The sequence below is a fragment of the Carya illinoinensis genome, chromosome 2 (genome assembly GCF_018687715.1).
Source record: "Carya illinoinensis cultivar Pawnee chromosome 2, C.illinoinensisPawnee_v1, whole genome shotgun sequence".
Classification (NCBI taxonomy): domain Eukaryota; kingdom Viridiplantae; phylum Streptophyta; class Magnoliopsida; order Fagales; family Juglandaceae; genus Carya; species Carya illinoinensis.
The window spans coordinates 22,736,349-22,755,010 of NC_056753.1; the positions used below are offsets into that span (position 1 = coordinate 22,736,349).

Consider the following 18,662-nt stretch of genomic DNA (forward strand, 5'->3'; position numbering starts at 1 on the left):
TATCAAAAAAATAAATTATAAAAAATGGTATGTCTATATTTTCCAATACTTTTACGAAGCCTCATTATGTCGACATAGGGTGACATAAAATGTCGGAAATCTTTATTTATTTCGAGGAAAAAGAATGAAGATTATTATTATTATTATTTTTAATTTTTTTCATATAACTCTCATATATTCTTTGGATTTTTTCAAAAGAAAAATGAGAAAATAACTACCCATTTATAATTTCTCTACAACCTTTCAAAAAAAAAAAAAATTATTATTTTTTAAATATTTATTTTAATTTTGATTTTGATTTGTGCATAATCACTATCAGTTTTCATTTATATCTCTCCTCGAAACGACGGTGTTTGATATTTAGAAACTTGACTCCCACGCTCGCTCGGAAATCGACTCCTCGCTACCTTGTTCTCGTCTTTCCAACATTGACATAGACGTGTGGCTTTTCTAGGAATTCAATCGGAGTTGCAGAGAACTGGCATTTTTATCGCCGTCACCGGAGAATGATGGAGATCGACGTGAACTCGATGACTCGGACAGTGGAGGTCGACAATCGAATTGCTCTTCGTAATTACTATCGGATCGCTGATAATCTCCTCAAACAGGTTCCTCCAATTATAGGATTTTCATAGCTCTGGGATGAAACTGTATGCGTAAACTTGTTGAAGGTGCAAGTAAAATGACTCTAATTCTGGTTTTATTGGCAAATAGAATATAGAAGCAATTGCTAATGTTGTACGATGGAGGTGTACGTGACCGTTGGTGCTGAATGTTTGTAGGGTTTTGATAGAATAACATCATTACTGATATTTTGCCCGTACTGTCTATGGTGTATGCTTTTGATCCGATAGTATTAGCTTTAGCCTAACGACAGAGCAGGATTTATTTATTTATTTTTACGGTTCCCTTTATTTATATGGCTTATTTTTTATGTTTAATCCACTCAGGCTAGCATCTATAGGGAGGAGAAGAATGTTATAGATTTGTACATCATACTTCTTAGATATTCGAGGTAAGGATTAAAAAAAAAAAATTGATGTGATCTTTTTCTCAAGTTTCTGAAAATTGAAATGGTATCCTGTATTTGGATTCATGAGCTTATTTTTTCCAACTTACTGCAGTTTGGTGTCTGAAACTATACCATTCCATCGGGATTACCTGGTTCTGCTTCCAGAAGAAAGAAAAAAATATAAGAAGGTAAGGCATACTCTTTGTGTATCTTTTACTTTTGTGTCGACTATATGATAGAATGTCTTCGTGTGGGCTTTTCTTATTTGCAATCCAGAAATTGTCATCAGTGCTAGATGAGGTTGAATCTTTGAAGCCAGAGTTCTTACGACGGGTGGACGAACTAAAAAAGGCCCATTCTAGATCCAGATTACTACTACCTGATGCCCCAGAATTGAGTTTATTTGGTTCAGAGATATCTTCCTTGGAAAGGCCTGCTGCTAATAGAAATTCTTACCTCAGCGTTGATATGAAGCGGGTATGACCTTGCTCATGCTTCTCTGATGTTATGTGAATTTTTCACCTGATAATTGGAATGCTAATGGTCTTCTAATCATTTGATTTGTTTGACATTACCCTACTTACAAAGCTTTCTTTTCAGTTTTTTTGGAAAATGGTACTTGGAGACCCAAAATACTGAACCATGACCGAAATTGTTATTTTATTTTTATTTATTTTTTTTAATTTTTGTTTGAATAAAAAATAATGTTTATAACTGATTTACCTTTTAAAAAACTCAAAACTGAAAATAAAATTCGAAAGAAAATTAAAAAATTATATCGGTCAAATTTCAGTATTTTGGGTGTCCGAGTAGAAGTGTCCTTTTTTTTTTTTTCCAGTATAGTTGTTCAGTTACAATGTTGTCTTAATCTTCTGTTCTATATTGTATGAAGTTTGTAGGAATCTTCACTTTTGTTGTATACCTTCTGTCGATTTGTTTTGTTTTCTATTATCTCTTGCTCTTTGGTGTAGAATTTTCATTTTCTAAAATATATTGTTTTCATCTTACTGCAGCCTGCTAGTGTAGCTCCTCAGTCTTCATGGAAATATCACAATCATCATTCTGAGGGATTTTTATCAAACTCCGTGCAAGTTGAGAAGCAGTTTCAAAAGCTGTGAGTATATCATTTTAAACTTCTCTCCCCAAAGTGATTATAGACATAAGGCCCCTTTTGGATATCAAGTCTTTATACCATGCAAAATCAGCCCCTTTGTAGGCCGAGTTAGAGGGACTTGGTTGGAGTTTATCAAGTTCAGGTATTTATAGGAGAGTTTGATTTGGCATAGGCCTCTCTGAAACTGCTCATTTTGCCTAACTTAAGCTGATTAGGACACAGATTTCATGCCCTGATAATAAGTACTGTTTGTTGAAGGTACTAATCGTGTTAGTTCCTTGTACGAAGCTTTTACTTTATTATACAATATGCACTTCTAATAGCCCTTACAGCCAATATTAAAGCAATGATATGGACCTGCTTCCTGAAGAGACTGCCACCCTAACTTTGATACTGTAAGGTGTCTCACCTTGATGTGAAATTCAGACATGCTTCGTAATTCCTATGCTGGTGTTGATCCTCTGGCTACTCTCATCTCCTATAACTGTTCCACTTTTGAAACTTTTTTAGTTCTTCTTTCTTTGCTTTTGTTTAGCCATACACATCATTATGTGTGTAATATTGTACTAGTAATCTAACTGACCAAAAAAAGAATATTGTACTAGTAATCTAGAAAGAACCATAATATAAAATTGCTAAAGATAAAATTGCTTTTAGTATTGTAGTTTCTGCAGAGATGACCCATAATAATTAATATGTTGAAATGTGCAGATCCTTTGGTTTACCTCCTCCAAAGAAGGAAACTTTGTCTAGACACTCATTCTTGGGTCCAAATGGTCTTCAGGGACAGTGGCTAGGACCTAGTGCAGACATCAAGGTGAACTTGTCTGTTCTTCTTCCTCCTCCTCCTCCTCCTCCAGCCCAAACTCTATAAACTAATGAAAGCTACTGTGAAACACAGGTTCAATATCCAGACAATATCAACTTAAACCCAACAGAAAATCCAGTGTAAGTATTTCTGAAGGTCTTCCATTAACTAAAGCTTCAAAATTGTAGTCTTTTCTTCCTTTTTTATGTCTTATATTTATCGCACATGGCATTATAATGAATTCAAGAGATTGACCATTTTGCTTGCTATTTCTTGTCAAGTTTCTTCCATCTAAATTGCCACTGCTTGTAACATTTTTAATTTCTTCATCCATGATAATAGCCTGAATCAGGCTGGACAATATGGTCTTGTGCCAGCAAAAGATGGTGATCGCGTCAGCATTGGATCTACAATGGAGTCAGTGCTCTCCTTGGATGATGGTAGATGGCAACGTACTGAGGAGTTGTGTTCTCCATTGATTGAGGCAGAACCTTTCCAGTTGGTCAAGCAACCTTCCATTCCTCCTGTCCTTGCTCAGCTGCAGCAAGATGTCACTCCAATTCCTCCATCCAAAGTTGCAGATCCAAGACCTGGATCAGCTAAATCTTCTCAGAATGGGATGTCAGATTCTGGTTCATATCAGCATCTACACATTGTAGGCTACCCCTGTTAGCTCTTGTTTGGCATATAGTTAGGGAAAGTAAACATTTTCCTATTACTTGGAAACATCATGAATATTTCCTTTCTACCTTTTATGGGCTATATGTGGCTCTAGTTCTTGATGAATATGATGCTAATTCAATTCAATTTATATTGCAGCCTGTAAAAATGATGGAAGATTTCTTGAGATTAGCTCGGGAAAACACTCAGAAGAATTTAGAGACATGTGGTGTTCTTGCGGGTTCATTGGTAAGACTAATTAAATATTTTAAGAACCATGTGTGGGCTCTTGTTTACTCTTTTGTTAAAAAAATTATTTACGGTTTAAAAAAAAAAAAAGAACCAAATTGTTATTGTATTGTGATAAGAAAAATAATTTAGAAGGGAAGTTGACCTTGTCTTCATTTTCTTCCAATTTCATGTTTCTGTAGAAAAACAGGGTCTTCCATATCACTACGCTTATTATCCCAAAGCAAGAATCAACTTCTGATTCGGTAAGACCACTTACTATTTTTCTTCTTTCTTTATCATTTTTAATTTTAACTCATATTTAAGTTTATGCCCTCCTGTTTATTCTTCTAAGGTTTATCTTAACTCCACTCCCCCGGCCTCCCCCCCCCTTCCTCTTTCTGGGGGGCGCCCCTAAATTGGCGAGTCTTTAGGGGGCCGGTTCATCAATATCATAATAATTAAATCTATTTTGCTACTTTAATATATTTACTTTTTGGTTAGTTTAATATTAGGTTTTTTCCCTAATTTATACTAAATATAAAAAATGATATTATAAACTCAATTTTAAATACAAAATAAAATAAAATGTTATCAACATATTTATCAGTTGGAAAATGTTATTAGTACTTCATCCTGAACTTGTCATCTCACCCACGCCTGCTGATGTGACGCATTTTTTAGCAGCTTCTTGTTTCAACAACTCACTAGAAATCAGTTGAAATTTGTCATATCAACCAGTGTGATGATGAAAAAATATCCATAATGAAAAGTTCGGAGAGAATAAAAATAAGTATCTTGGATAGCCACGTGCAATAGATTCGAAAAAAAAATATTTTTTGGGTTTTATAAACTATTTTGGAGCCAAAGTTTGAGCTTTAAAAATAATTGTAGATTTTTTTTGTAGTCTGGATGGTCTTAGCAAGACTTAAAATAGAGGATTTTTTGAAATTTTATTAGTGAATGAAATCTTAGAAATTTATAGGCATAATATTAAAAAAAAGAAAAAAAAAAAAGAAATTTACAGGCATAGCCCAAGTACACAAGAAGATATACAAAGGTACGCCCTATCTATGTGGATGCAATAGAGACAAGAAAACTTCTAAATCGAAGCCATTAAAGTCTACAGTTATGGCCCAAGTAAATAGAGTTCTAATAAAAAAAACCTTTTAGTCCTCTATAGTGACCTAGATAGGTCTTATCTCTTGTACACCATCTTGTGTACTTGAGCTATGCCTATTCCTATTAATACTACCGTTTACTTATAAAAAAAAAAAAGAAAAAGCTTTTAGTTCTTCTATTGATCTCTTGTTGACTTCAAACGTTCTATCATTGTGCTCCTACCACAAACACCATAGAATGCATATAGGGACCATCTTCCACACAACTTTAATTTGTTGAATGCGCTAGCCAAAAGTGCAAACACTGTCGCGGGCATAACCCAAGCCTAACTCAAGTCTATTGAACACCTCACAATGTAGTAGGAGATGATCCGCAGACTTGCCGCATTTCTTACACATCTCTTACATAGAGTAGTAGTAGATGATCCATATTTCTGTAAGAATATTCAGAATGTGATATATTTGTCAAATGTTTAGGTTTTAGGAAGAATTTGAGATTCTTAGATATGTCATTTGCATTTGAAATTAGTTCTTATTCCCTTTGCAGATGCTTTTTTAACCATTGATGCTAATAGAGATCATGTTGAAGAATAACTCCAAATATCCTATTTGGCATGCACTCATACCACTGACTTTATTGGATTTCCTACGCAAATATTTCCTCCTTTTTTTTTTTTTTTTTTTTTTCGTTTTTCTAAATGTAAATAACTTTTTTTTTTGTTGGTTTTCTTTGAAGGCCTTTGTGTATATTTCTAAATTACTTAGCATCAGCCAGTTTATTGTATCTTTAAATTACAAATGGATATAACGCCTCCCTATTGCTGATTATGAGTAAAAAAAAAATAAGAAAAATGCTTGATGTGTCTGTTGAAAGCAATTTTGTCTTTTTTTCTTGGCAAATTTTTAGTGTATACTACTTTTATATATGTGCCATAAACTCCCCTTTATTTCAGTGTCAGACTTTGAATGAGGAAGAAATATTTGAAGTTCAAGACAAATTATCGCTCTTTCCACTTGGTTGGATTCACGTAAGTGTGTGAATTCTCTCAATGGCCAGTAATTGTCAGCATTACTTCTCATTTTATTTTGCATGCTCATGGTCTGTTTCTGCTTTGACCCATTGGAATGTTGATTAGAAATTTTTGAAATAACTCGGTCACATAATTTTACTGAGGGTTGGTGTAACTATCAAAAGAAAATTATTTAGATGGCTGGTGAACATGCTGTTGGCCTCTCTGATTTTTCAGTTTTTGTATAATGATATTACTTTTTTTTGATAGGTAATCAAAACTATATTAATCAAAGAATAGGCTTAGCCTAGTATGTACAAGAAAATGTTCCTTTAAGTGGGCGCAAGAGAGACAAGAAAATCATGGAGGACCATTCCATTGAAATCAACAGCAATGTCCCACTTACAAAGCGTACTAAAAAATAAAGACAACTCCTCTAATGTTCGCTCCATGTCTTTGAAAGTCCTTGCATTCCTCTCCTGCCATAAACACCACATGATGCATAGTGGTATCATCCTCCAAACCGCTGATATCTGGGGCTGACCTCCTATGTTGGGCCAGCAGGCCAAGACTGCCGTCACTGTCCCTGGCATAGCCCAACCCAACTCTACTCTACTTAGCACCTCGTTCCACAAAGCCCGTGCAATCTTGCAATGCAGCAAAAGATGATCTATCGACTCGCCCCCTCCCTTACACATGCAGCACCAATCTGCCATAATAACCCTCATTTTCCTCAAATTATCAGTTGTGAGGATCTTACCACACAAAGAAGGCCGCCTTGAGGGGCGCCTTATGTTTCCATATCCTTCTCCAAGGAATCTGACAGTTGGGATTTGAGCGTGAGCAATATAGGAGTGAACCGAGAACATACCTTTCCAGTGCGGGACCCACCACAACCCATCTTCTTGTTGATTGCTTGGCTTCATAGAGTACAAGAGACTATAAAAATCCACAAAGCTATTCATCTCCCAATCTTGCGCTAGCCTGCTAAAATTTATATTCCAATGAAAATGTCCCCCCGATATATCCATAACATCCACCACTGAAGCCTCTTTAATGCTGGCAATTTGATAAAGAGAGGGAAATAACTCATGTAAATTCGTATCACCACACCAAATATTTTGCCAGAATTTGATCCTGGTACCATCCCCCAACTGAATACGGGTGTGCCGAAGAAAGACCGTCCAACCTTTCCTGATATGTTTCCACAACCCCACTCTATCGGCTCCTCTAACTTCTTTAGTACACCATCCCCCCCATATATCACCATATTTGCACCCAATCACCCCTCGCCACAAGGCTTCTGGTTCCTGACTATATCTCCACAACCATTTACCGAAAAGTGCCTGATTGAACGTCTTCACATTTTTAATACCCAGACCACCCTTGGATAAAGGACGACACACTGTTTCCCACTTGACCAGATGGTATTTGAACTCTTCTCCCAAACTGCCCAGTCACGTTGTAATTTCTCAATACGGCTTGCTACTCTTACTGGAATAGGAAAAAGAGAGAGGAAATAGGTAGGCAGATTAGAAAGAGTGCTCTTAATCAATGTGAGCCTTCCTCCTTTCGATAAGTACAGCCGCACACCATGTCATTGCGATTCAAAGCCGAAATCATCTTGCCTAGACCCTCCATCACAACAACAAACAATAATGGCAACAACGGATTGCCTTATCTCCGGCCTCGTGAACTATGAAAGAAGTCAGCTGGGCTACCATTTAATAGCACAGAGAATTTAGCCGTTGGCACACACCATCGGATCCATGATCTCCACTTCACCCCAAAACCACACCTCCCAAGAAGATAGAGTAAAAAATCCCAATTTATATGATCATAAGTCTTCTCCATATCCAGTTTGCAAATGATTCCATTAACAACATCCTTCATTCTACTATCCACACACTCTTTTGCAATAAGGACCACATCAAGGATTTGCCTACCTTTAACAAAGGCATTTTGAGGCTTAGTGATAATCTTCCCTACCGCCTCACTAAGCTGGTTTGCTAGCACTTTAGAAATGATCTTGTAAATACCACTGACTAAGCTAATGGGACGATATGTATTTACCTCATTAGCCCCCACCTTCTTTGGGGATCAATGCTATGAAAGTTGTATTTAAACTTTTTTCAAATTTTCCAGCCACGTGGAGTTTTTGGAACACCTTCATAATGTCTTCCTTAACCACATCCTAGCATTCTTGAAAGAAACCCATAGAGAACCCATCTGGCCCCGGAGCCATATCCTTAGCCAATTTTCACACAACTTCCGCCACTTCCTCTTCCTTAAATGCTTGTTCTAGTCAAGATAAATCACTCTCCCCAATGAAGTCAAAGACCAAACCATCAGGAGATGGCCGCCAACTCATCGGTTCAGTAAGGAGTTGCCCATAAAAGCCAACTATATGGTCCTTGATAACATGTTCTTCCCTACACTCCGTATCATCAATTTTCAGCATCTCAATATTATTGTTTCTCCATTAAGAATTTGCAACTCGATGAAAGAACTTGGTACAACAATCTCCTTCCCTAAGCCACAAAGCACTTGATTTTTGCCGCCACGAAATCTCTTCCATCAAGATAATTCTCTCCATCTCCTCACCCAACAATGTCCTCCGTTCTACTTCGACTTGGGTAAGGGATCTAACCTCTTGAATCTGCTCAATTTCCTGAATCTCCCTCATCTTTCTTGCTTTGTTTTCCCTAAGATCACCGAAAGATTGTGTATTCCAAAGTTTCAAATCTCTTTTTAGTGCTTTCAATTTGCTAGCAAGAATAAAGCTAAGAGTACTCTGAAATTGATACGACGCCCACCACTGTCTCACTCATTCCACAAAGCCTTCCGACTTTAACCACATGTTTTCGAATTTAAAATATCTCTATCCACTTCGCAACCCACAACAATCAAGCAAGATAGGCCAGTAGTATGAACTAACACGAGGCAAACGCCTTTGCTAGACGTCAGGGAAATGGCTTTCCCACTCCGGGGATACGAGGAAACGATCCAGATGGGACCACGTCTAATTGTTAGCCCATGTGGCGGAGCCCCCGGCTAAGGGCAAGTCTACCAAATTCAAGTCAGAGATGCCCTCAGAAAATTCAACCATAGCTGGCCTCCCCCTTCCATTACCTTAAGATTCACTCGGGAATCTAGTAACGTTAAAATCTCCCTCAATACACCAAGGGAGATTCCACCTAGTATGAACACCGGCTAGTTCTTCCCACAATGTTACTCTATTACTGTCCAAATTTGGGCCGTAGACGCCTGCAAAAGCCCATAAAAAGTTATCTGACACGCTCTTGAACGAGCATGCTACCGTGTACCTCCATATGAACTCCTCCATTTTTTCCACCACCCGCCTATCTCACATGACTACCACTCCACCTGACGCCCCATGAGAGGCCAAGTAAACCCAATCCACATGAATACCACTCCACAAGCTTCTCACAATCCGCCTATCAATCTGCTTCATCTTAGTCTCTTGCAAGCAAACAATGTTTACTTTCCACTCCCGGAGCAAGTTTCTTATCTGCAATCGTTTAGTAGCCTCATTTAGTCCACGGGCATTCCGTGATACAATTTTGGGTTTCATGGAGAATGGGCTAGCCCATTCCCTTTCGGCCTGCTCTGGCTAGAGCTACCCTCAGTGTTCAATGACCACGTCAACCGCTTAAGCTCTCACTGTTTTTTCGAGATGGCCTTCCATTGTAGTTGATGCCCTGCTTCTATAGTTGTCAGCAAGGCCATAAACTGTTCCTCATATCCCTCCCACTCTAGTCCCACAACTTTCTGAATCTCCTTCACCTAATCGAACACCTAGCCGGAAACTCCTGAATGGATAGGAAGCAGAAAATTCAGTGGTGTCAGATCCACCTCTCTAGTTTCCTCCACCTCGGAAAAAACAATCAAGTCTAGCTGTTCCCTCAAAGCCAAAGCATGCTCATCATCAGTGGACACCCCTTCTACATAATCATAAAGAGACCCCTCCACTTCCAAATCTTCCAAGCCTTCCCCATCCCTCACAACCACCTCTGAATCCCCCAAACGTAAGCTGGAAGGGGTCGCCAAGCCCCACTAACCTCCACGGTCTTCACTAGCCTAGGCACCTCCTCCTCTCGACTCACTGGGTTCATCACAAGCTCAGCCACCTTGGGAAGAAGCTCAGAGGGGTTCGATGGGGCCTCCGAAATCCTCATCGGCGTTTTCTAGACCTGAAAAGGTGCATGCGAACCTCCCTCTTGATTCGCCACGACCATCACAGGTTCCACCTCCACATTCCGGTCATCCCACACCTACGTGCCGTCGTCTGAAAGGTCCACCATCCTCGCCGGCGCATTCTGTTGCCCCTCTGACGTCTCCTCTACCGGCAGCAGCAAGCACTGCGTTGGTGGCTGGACGTTGGACTTTTTAAGACCCGTGGGCTGCTGAGCTGTGTTTTCAAGATCCGTGGGCTATGCCCCACCTGGGTATTTTGGATCCTTCGACGTTGGACCCTTCTCCTGGCCCATGGTTCATGAGTCATTTTTAAGCCCATGGGTATTATTTTTATAACCATGTGCCCCACCTGAATGCTCTGCCCCCTTCATCAGTGGGCCCTTCTCCCAGCCCACTCACTTCCTTCCAGACCTCTACTCTTCCTTTTCAGATGGGCCTTGTCTTTATTCAAGCCCTGCCCCTCATTCTCAGCACCCCTACAGCTGCAACTACAACCTTCCTTATTTCGACAGACCATAGTCTTCAAAGTCTCACGCTCCCTCTGCAACTTCCATATTTGCTCCTGCAGCTCTTCCATCCTCCAACACGCCTCCCTTTCCTCTTCTCTGCTACCCTCTGTGTATCGTACACCTTGAGGAGCTCGAGGCATGTGCATGTCAGAGAACCATTCTCCATCGCGTGGTCCCTGCCATCCTCTGTTTCTCAACGCCTCCTTGTACGTCCGCTTCTTCTCGGCCGGAGGCCTTATGCCGTGGGGTCCTCCCCGTGGCCTCTCCTCCTGCAGCAGCTCCCCCAAGGCCTCCTTCAGCCTCTTCCAACCTTTCCCCCCATCTCCTTCCGGGAAGATGATAAGCCTTCTTCCTCCACCCTCTCTGTATTCTGCCACCTCCAGAAATCGACCCCTACTGTTGGAACATTTTTGGCTAAATAACTGGAGTATCCCTTTCTAATGGAGCTGTAAAACTCCTCCTCCTCCCTACTCGAGCAGCCCTCCAACGCCTTGATCAGCCACTGTATTATGTTCTGCTTCACTAGGAGTTCCTGTTGCCTCTTCCATCCTCTCTCTGTGATGCGAAACAAAACTCCCTCTTGCTAAAGTGAACAATTTCGAGTCTATTCCCACCTTTCTAAATAATCCCATTGAAACCAACTCAGAATTGCAGTAGCAGCTTCACCATTAGTTCCAAACAGAAAGAGTTTTTTTTTTTTTTTTTTTCCCCCCTCAAAGTGTACGGAGAGAAAACTTATGGAGAGAAAACTTAGTTGGAAATAATAATAGATATGCAGTCAATTGGAATTATCTAATTCAATCTTCAACTATAAATACTGAATAAAACCCTCAATGCATCTACTTTACATGTACCCATATTGTAAGTGAGGGACTAGGCTTGCTGCTTTTGCTCATGTCTTGGTCTCAAATGTTGGTATGCTCGTAGCTTTGCTTATAAGCATTTGGATCTCCCTGTGGGAGCATCATACAAGGAAAAGTTTAAATGGGATGGTTTATTGCTGAAATGGGAAGAGGACTGGCTGGCTGGGAGCATCTTTATATGTTAGAAGGCATTGGATCGGCTTGATCAGTAGCACTCTATCTAAGTTACCTATTTTTTTTTTTTTGCTCTTTCCCCTCCCAGTTGGTGTGGCAAAGCATAGAGAGAAGCTCAAAATGGACTTCCTATGGGGGTGGTATGGAGGGTGAGCCTAAACGTAACCTAGTCCATTGGTCAACAATATGTGCTCTGGTCTCTTCTGGTAGTTTGGCTGTCAAAAGTTAGTTTGTGTGTGTGGGCAAATGATTGTGGCACTATGCATTGGAGAGAAACTATGGTGGTTGGTGGTGAAAGTTAAGTATGGGAGCATGTGGGGCGGATGGTGTTCTAATGTGGTCAGTGGGCCTTTCAGAGTGTGGGTGTAGGAAAATATTCGCTGAGGATAAGGAGAAATTTCTAGGTCCATTAGATATAAGGTAGAGTTAGGTCTAGAATTAGGTTCTGACATGGTGTGTGGGAGATTGGGCTTTTGAGGAAATTTGGCCAGAATTGTTTAGTTCCTCTTCTACAAGCATTTATTTATTTTGATAAGTATCTTCTACAAGCATTTATGAGTGGCTGAACTTCTCCAGATTATGAATGACAGTCCACACTGGAGTGTGTCCTTTGTCAAATTAGTGCAGGATTGAAAAGTGGAATGGATTACATCGCTCCTCAACCTCCTGTATTCACTAAGGATGAGAGAAAACCGTGAGGACCAAACGGGGTGGATCCATTCAAGAAGAAGGCAGTTCAAGGCGAGATCATTTTATTGTCTCCTACATTTTGCAGCTGCATGTTCCTTTCTCTGGAGAAGTATATGGTGGAACAAGGGTCACTCAAGAATGGCATTCTTTGTATAGACGGTGTCTAGGGAAGATCCGAGTGATGAATAATCTGATTTGGGAGGCACATAATATGATGAATTGGTGTTGTATGCCCAAGTACTGGAAACCATCTACCACTTGCTGCTTCACTGTAAAGTGGCTTGTTCGAAATCTAGAATGGTGAAACCACCATGAATGGAGTTAATGGTAGTGTGGGCTGTAAACCGAGTGAAAACTTGGGCATAGGGGCCAGGAGGAAGGCTCCTTTGTGCTTAACGTGGAGTATTTGGAAGGAGGGTAACACCCACAACTTTGAAGATTGTGAGAGAGGAATTAAAAACTTCTACGATTGAATCTTTGTATCAGTGGACTACAGTCTACAACAATGTCTGCTTTGCATCTTTGTAGATTTTACTAATTCTTGCTACCTTCACCTCTTTAACTATGACTTGATGTGCTTTACTTGTTGATATCAAAAGAGAGAAATTATTATGAAAAGTGAACATTATTTGAAAAGCCAATTTCGGCATGATCGACTCAGAGATCACTGGTTTTGTTTTATCAACTTTCTATGTTTTTTGTATGGATATGTACCGTTTACTACAGGCAGCTGTTCGGGTTTTTTGACCATTCTGTCTGTTCCTAATGTCATTATCAGACACACCCATCACAGACCTGCTTCATGTCTTCCGTGGATCTACACACTCATTACTCGTACCAGGTAACAAATGGTAGCACTTGATCTAGGTTTCCTGGCTTTGACTGATTTTAGCTTGATTAAATTCAGTTTTACTGAATTTTGTATACTTTTTTTGTATTAGCACTTGATTAAATTCAGTTTTTTATACTTGTTTTGTATTAGCTCGATTAGCTTGGTATTAGCGCTTGATCTATACTTGTTTTCTAGTATAAAGTTTTAGTAGTGTTGCAAAGTGATTCAGTTGTACTGGAGCATGGTCGATCCTTTTTTCCTCTTGCTTTTTTCTCTCTTGTTTTGTAATATTCTTTTCCATGAAGGCAACTTAATTTAAATTTCAATACCAAACTAATCAGAACAAGTCACATAAATCTGATATTTTTCACTTGCCCTCAGGCCATGTCCCTTGTTGCCTTTCAAGCAACTATGTCTTTTTTAATGCATAGTTTACGTGGCAGGTTTTTTTTTTTTTTAATAATTATTTTATTATTATTATTATTTATTTTTAAATGTTTAAGCAGTAGTTGCATTAGCATGGAACTTTTTAGAGATAATGACCAATATCTGCTAAATGCTTGGTTATTGAAACATGGATGAAGATGTAGCACTGAAAGGCATATAAACTAAGAATTTATGCATTTGGAGGTTTAAGCAAAATAGATAAGATGGCGATTGCTGAAATTGCAATTATAAATGTGAACTTAAATAAGCATTGGCATTTCTCCAGAATTTGGAGATTTTTCCCCATGAATCAGTTAAAACTGCTTCTATATTTGCATATCTAGTATTTTCTCTGGTATTTCTATATCTGTTGTTATTATGTATTTTTACTTTGTTAACAAGATTTCTTTTTTGGTATTTACTATAGATTATGCTGCCAGAAGCAATTGCAATTGTTATGGCCCCTACAGATACTTCGAGGTTGGTTTTCCAAGATCACTTGGTAGTTATCACGTCAAATGTATATAGTCTGTATTAGGCTACGCAGTATTAATATATTAAAACTATGTATCTTAGTTAATACTATTACTAGTTCGCATGCTAATTTGTTTCCCGTGCTTTTGCAGCCCACATGGCATATTTCATCTATCCGATCCAGCTGGTGTGTCTGTGATTCGAAATTGCCAACAGCGTGGCTTTCATCCCCACGAAGAAGCATCTGATGGAAGCCCAATTTATGAGCATTGTTCACACGTCTATATGAACCCCAATTTGAAGTTTGATGTGGTTGATCTTCGGCATGATTTCTTAACACCGACGGAGTTTTCTCATTGAAGGAACATATATACATACACACATATATGCATCAGTATATGTATATTAGAAAGTAAATCTCTTTGCACCGCACAGACTTATTCTGAGTATAGGATGGATAGGAGGCACATCTATTTGTATCTTCAACCATTTGCGAGAAAGCTCAAGTCAAATCTTGTGTTGTTGTTTGACTGGTAAATATGAATTGTGTAATTAACACCAGCATTGTTCACAAAGTCTACATTGTTCGCAGTTGGGATGGCTTGGCATGAACGCCAACGTGTTCTGTTGGTTTCAATAATATAAAGGGAGCTCTTTGGGGTTTTTCCTCCCAAAGTTTAATTAATTGCAGAAACATACACTAATCCACATGAACAGACTCTCTCTCTCTCTCTCTCTCTCTCTAAATTTTATAATCATTTTGTCCAAAGTAATTGGTGGGGAGGAGGGGATGAAGTTTCAAATTGAAATGGCTCGTAGTTGGCGATGAGGTAATAAAGAGTTTCTGCAAGTGGAAAACAGGCTGGTAACAACAGCCTCTAGTCTTCGTCTTCTTAAATCTGTCTCCCTTCTGATAATTGTGGACCCCAACTCGTTGTGGTAAAGACGATATATGAAGAGAAAAGTATGTTTACTCCATAACCATATTGATCATCGTCTGCCACGTTGCAAGTGGGGTAAAGCATGATGATCATATTTCTGGAGAGTAAATGGGAGCTAAGATCATGAATCCTTGGGCCAAGGTTTCCAGACATATCATAACTCCTATTTATTTTTTGTGGGGTTGGGAGTGGTGACGGGACCATCCCGGGATTATCGATCTTAAGTAGCTGCTAAACATTGTTGATATGTTAAAATTTAATTTATAAAATAAAATAAATTTTGTAGCGTTAACAATTTAAAGGGCATGTTCTCCTCACCGACTTGGTTTTAACACAAATGCTAAAGCCACATATGGGTTTTTCCTGACTGGGGATTCGACTGTAGTCTTCTTCTTCTCTCTCTCTTTTTATATATAAATTTAGTGATTAAGTATTTTTTTAATGATGTTGTGATTTTTTTTTTAAAATATTAAAAAAATAAGAAAGAAAATCATTTGCACTGTCTAGATCCGAATCGAAATCCCCATGTGTGGGTGTAGATCTACTCTAGTTTTAATTTGGGGCATTTTGGAAGCTAGAAACGTCATAGAATGGCATATATGCTTTTTTGAATGGCTTTAAACTTTCGTATGTACTGTGAAGGCGGGCTATGTACGTATGCGCGCATATATACTGAGGATCACGTTAAAAGATTGTACGTAGTGTGGAGGCTAGAAATAGATATATAACCCTCAGGTCCCTTCCCTTAAGAGTAATTACTATATTTCTTCAAAAAAAAAAAAATTACTATTTAAAAAGAGGGATGGAGTCCACAGACGCAAAGCCCTTTACGGCAAGAAATTCAGAGTGTCTTTATGGTTTTCGGCCGTACATTTCTTCGGTTTTGCTTGACTTGACCACCAGGGGCGGCGGTTCATTCAAATAGGGTAGTGAACTGAACTAAAACCAGGATGTTACGTATTTTTAATTTTAATATACAAAACTAAAATAGAAATTTGCTTATTATAAGTTATATATTAGATATAAAATTATATATATCATTAAAGGTTAATCCAAGAATATTTTTTGATTTTTTAGACACAAATAGGGATGTTAAAAAAACCGAAAAATTGATTGAACCGGTGGGTTTGGTCCGGTTTGTACTAGTCGGTTCTACTTAATATTGGTTCTTAAGAATTAAAATCGGTTCGGTATCTATTTTTATATTTTGAAAATCAGTTTAAATCGAACTGGTATATATATTTTTAATTTTTTATATTCTATATAAAATATTTTTTATACTTTTTTATATTATATTGTATATATTATATGCTAAATTACTAATTAATATAATATGAAATTTTAATTTTATTATTCATGTCTATTAATTTTATAATATAAAATTAATTTTATAAAATTTTAATATAACATAAAATTAATCTTATAATTTTTAATATAGCATTTGATATAACATATAAATTTATTATACAAGATGTAAAAAAGAAAAAAAGAGAAGTTCCTTTGAGGAGAACAAACATTATAGAAATCGGCTCTCATGTCTCAACTTATGTAATACTATACATGTAAAAGGTAAACTAGAAAAATCAGATTAGACCAAAATTGGAAAAACCAAAAGTTTCGGTTTAGATGATGAATCAGTTCGTATCAATTTTTCAAAATTTCAAAACCGGTGTATATTGGTTCGGTTTTAGAATTTGTCCAAAATTGGACCGGTTACACCCCTAAATTTTTGTAGTTAAGTTATATATTTAATGGAAAGCAAAAAAACTGAAAAAGGAATGAATCCTTGTTGAGAATACATACTTATATATTCACATATACTTCTTCATTTATATGATGTTTTGCTATCTTAATCAATTAATTGCTAGCATTTAGATAAATATTTTGGAGGTTTTTTTTTTTTTTTTTTTTTTTTTTTTTTTTTTTTTCTAGTGCATCATATATGTAAATTCATCCTTATTAGAGAAAGAAAAAGAGAAGTGTTAAATCTATAAAAAGATCTCACAGAAGTAAGCACATAACAAACTGACACGTTTCATATAATATATCAAATCTAATTTATGGTAAAATTAACTTAACAGTCTAACATATCATATGATGATCAATCCATGTCAATATTCGATCGAAAACAAACTGTATGTATTTCATGGAGTAGAAAGAACTTTATAATATGCTGATCAGCTTCAATATTTCTGTTTTGTAGATGATTTATTAACATATTTGAGATATATAGAATTAGTAAAGAGGCCTTAAACAATTAGCATCGATCGTTATTACTTGATTCCCTATATAATTAATTAGCTAGTTAAATGTTTCCTCAGCTAGCTACAACTGAGTTATGCCTATTAATGTTTCAATCTCGATCGAGTTCGGCGCCAAATTAATGTTATGTATTGCATATATATATATGTGTGTGTGTGTGTGTGTGTGTGTGTGTGTGTGTGTATTAATTAGTTTATGTGAATGTAATTAAAGAATTAGAAACAATCAGATTATACTTTGGACCATTGATTCAATTGCATTAGGCCAGGCCGGATTTGGATGGATCGTCGGAGGTGGTGAGTAATTATGCATGCACAAGTACGATCATAAGTACAACCATGCACCTCCTAATTCATTTCTTGCCTCTGGCTATATACTTCTTGCTACTTTATTTCATTGACCCGTACACACTTTTATTATAACTAGCTATAGCATGCATGCGTTTAGAAAATAGCGAGGGTCTTGATGGAACGGGGAAATTGTATTGTCTTTTCGATAAAAATATTATTTTATAAATTGATATCGTTAGTCTTTTATTTATTTATTTATTTTTATTTTTTTATTTATAGATTTATACTTCAATTGAGTATGCCAATGTGATGAACAACGCAATGATCACATTTAAAATACTCAATTGATCATTGCATTGTCAATATAATATACTCGATTAAAAATTAAAATATATTTATAAGTTTGTTTTTTGACACACTCAGGGCTTGTTTGAATTTAAAGATGAGATAAAATGATTTTAGATGAAAGTTGAATAAAACATTGTTATGATATTATTTTTTAATATTATTATTTTTTTGAAATTTGAAAAAGTTGAATTATTTATTATATTTTGTGTGTGAATTTTAAAAAAATTATAATAATGAGATGAGATGAAACATTTTTTGAATCTAAACGAGCTCTTAATATATCACTAATCAAGTAATGGGTTTTACAATATTGATGACAAAGTATTTTGGTATTTTCAATTTTTTTATACAGTTGTAAATATAAGTCTTAACAACAAGCCGTTCATGATCATGTCTTGATACAGTACCAGAGTTGCTAGCAGCAAATTAACTCGTACGTATTAGATTGTCAAGATCAACTAAAATATTTTTGAGGTAACGAATCAATATACATAAATGCTTAGACAATGACACACTGCTTGCGGCAGAAAAAGCAATGCTTTTTAGTGACGGCAATCGATCTCAGACTTTGTGTGCCTGCATGCCTTCTAATTAAACTATGCATGTGATCCCAATTCAATGTTTTGAAAATGACATTCTAAGAAAATGGTCCCTGTTTTCATGAGTTGAAGTCCACATTAAT

At 37.2% G+C, this 18,662-nt stretch overlaps 1 protein-coding gene across 1 annotated transcript; it reads left to right on the top strand.

The window, feature by feature from the left end:
• The first annotated feature begins 360 nt into the window (after positions 1-360).
• Positions 361-14,824, top strand: LOC122300377 (AMSH-like ubiquitin thioesterase 3). Its single transcript, XM_043110985.1, has 14 exons — positions 361-608; positions 951-1,015; positions 1,125-1,200; positions 1,289-1,489; positions 2,026-2,126; positions 2,838-2,943; positions 3,028-3,074; positions 3,277-3,589; positions 3,754-3,843; positions 4,026-4,088; positions 5,897-5,971; positions 13,186-13,248; positions 14,093-14,145; positions 14,292-14,824. The coding sequence occupies exons 1-14, from the start codon at positions 507-509 to the stop codon at positions 14,497-14,499; spliced, it is 1,563 nt and encodes a 520-aa protein (XP_042966919.1). The 5' UTR covers positions 361-506; the 3' UTR covers positions 14,500-14,824.
• The last annotated feature ends 3,838 nt before the right edge of the window (positions 14,825-18,662 follow it).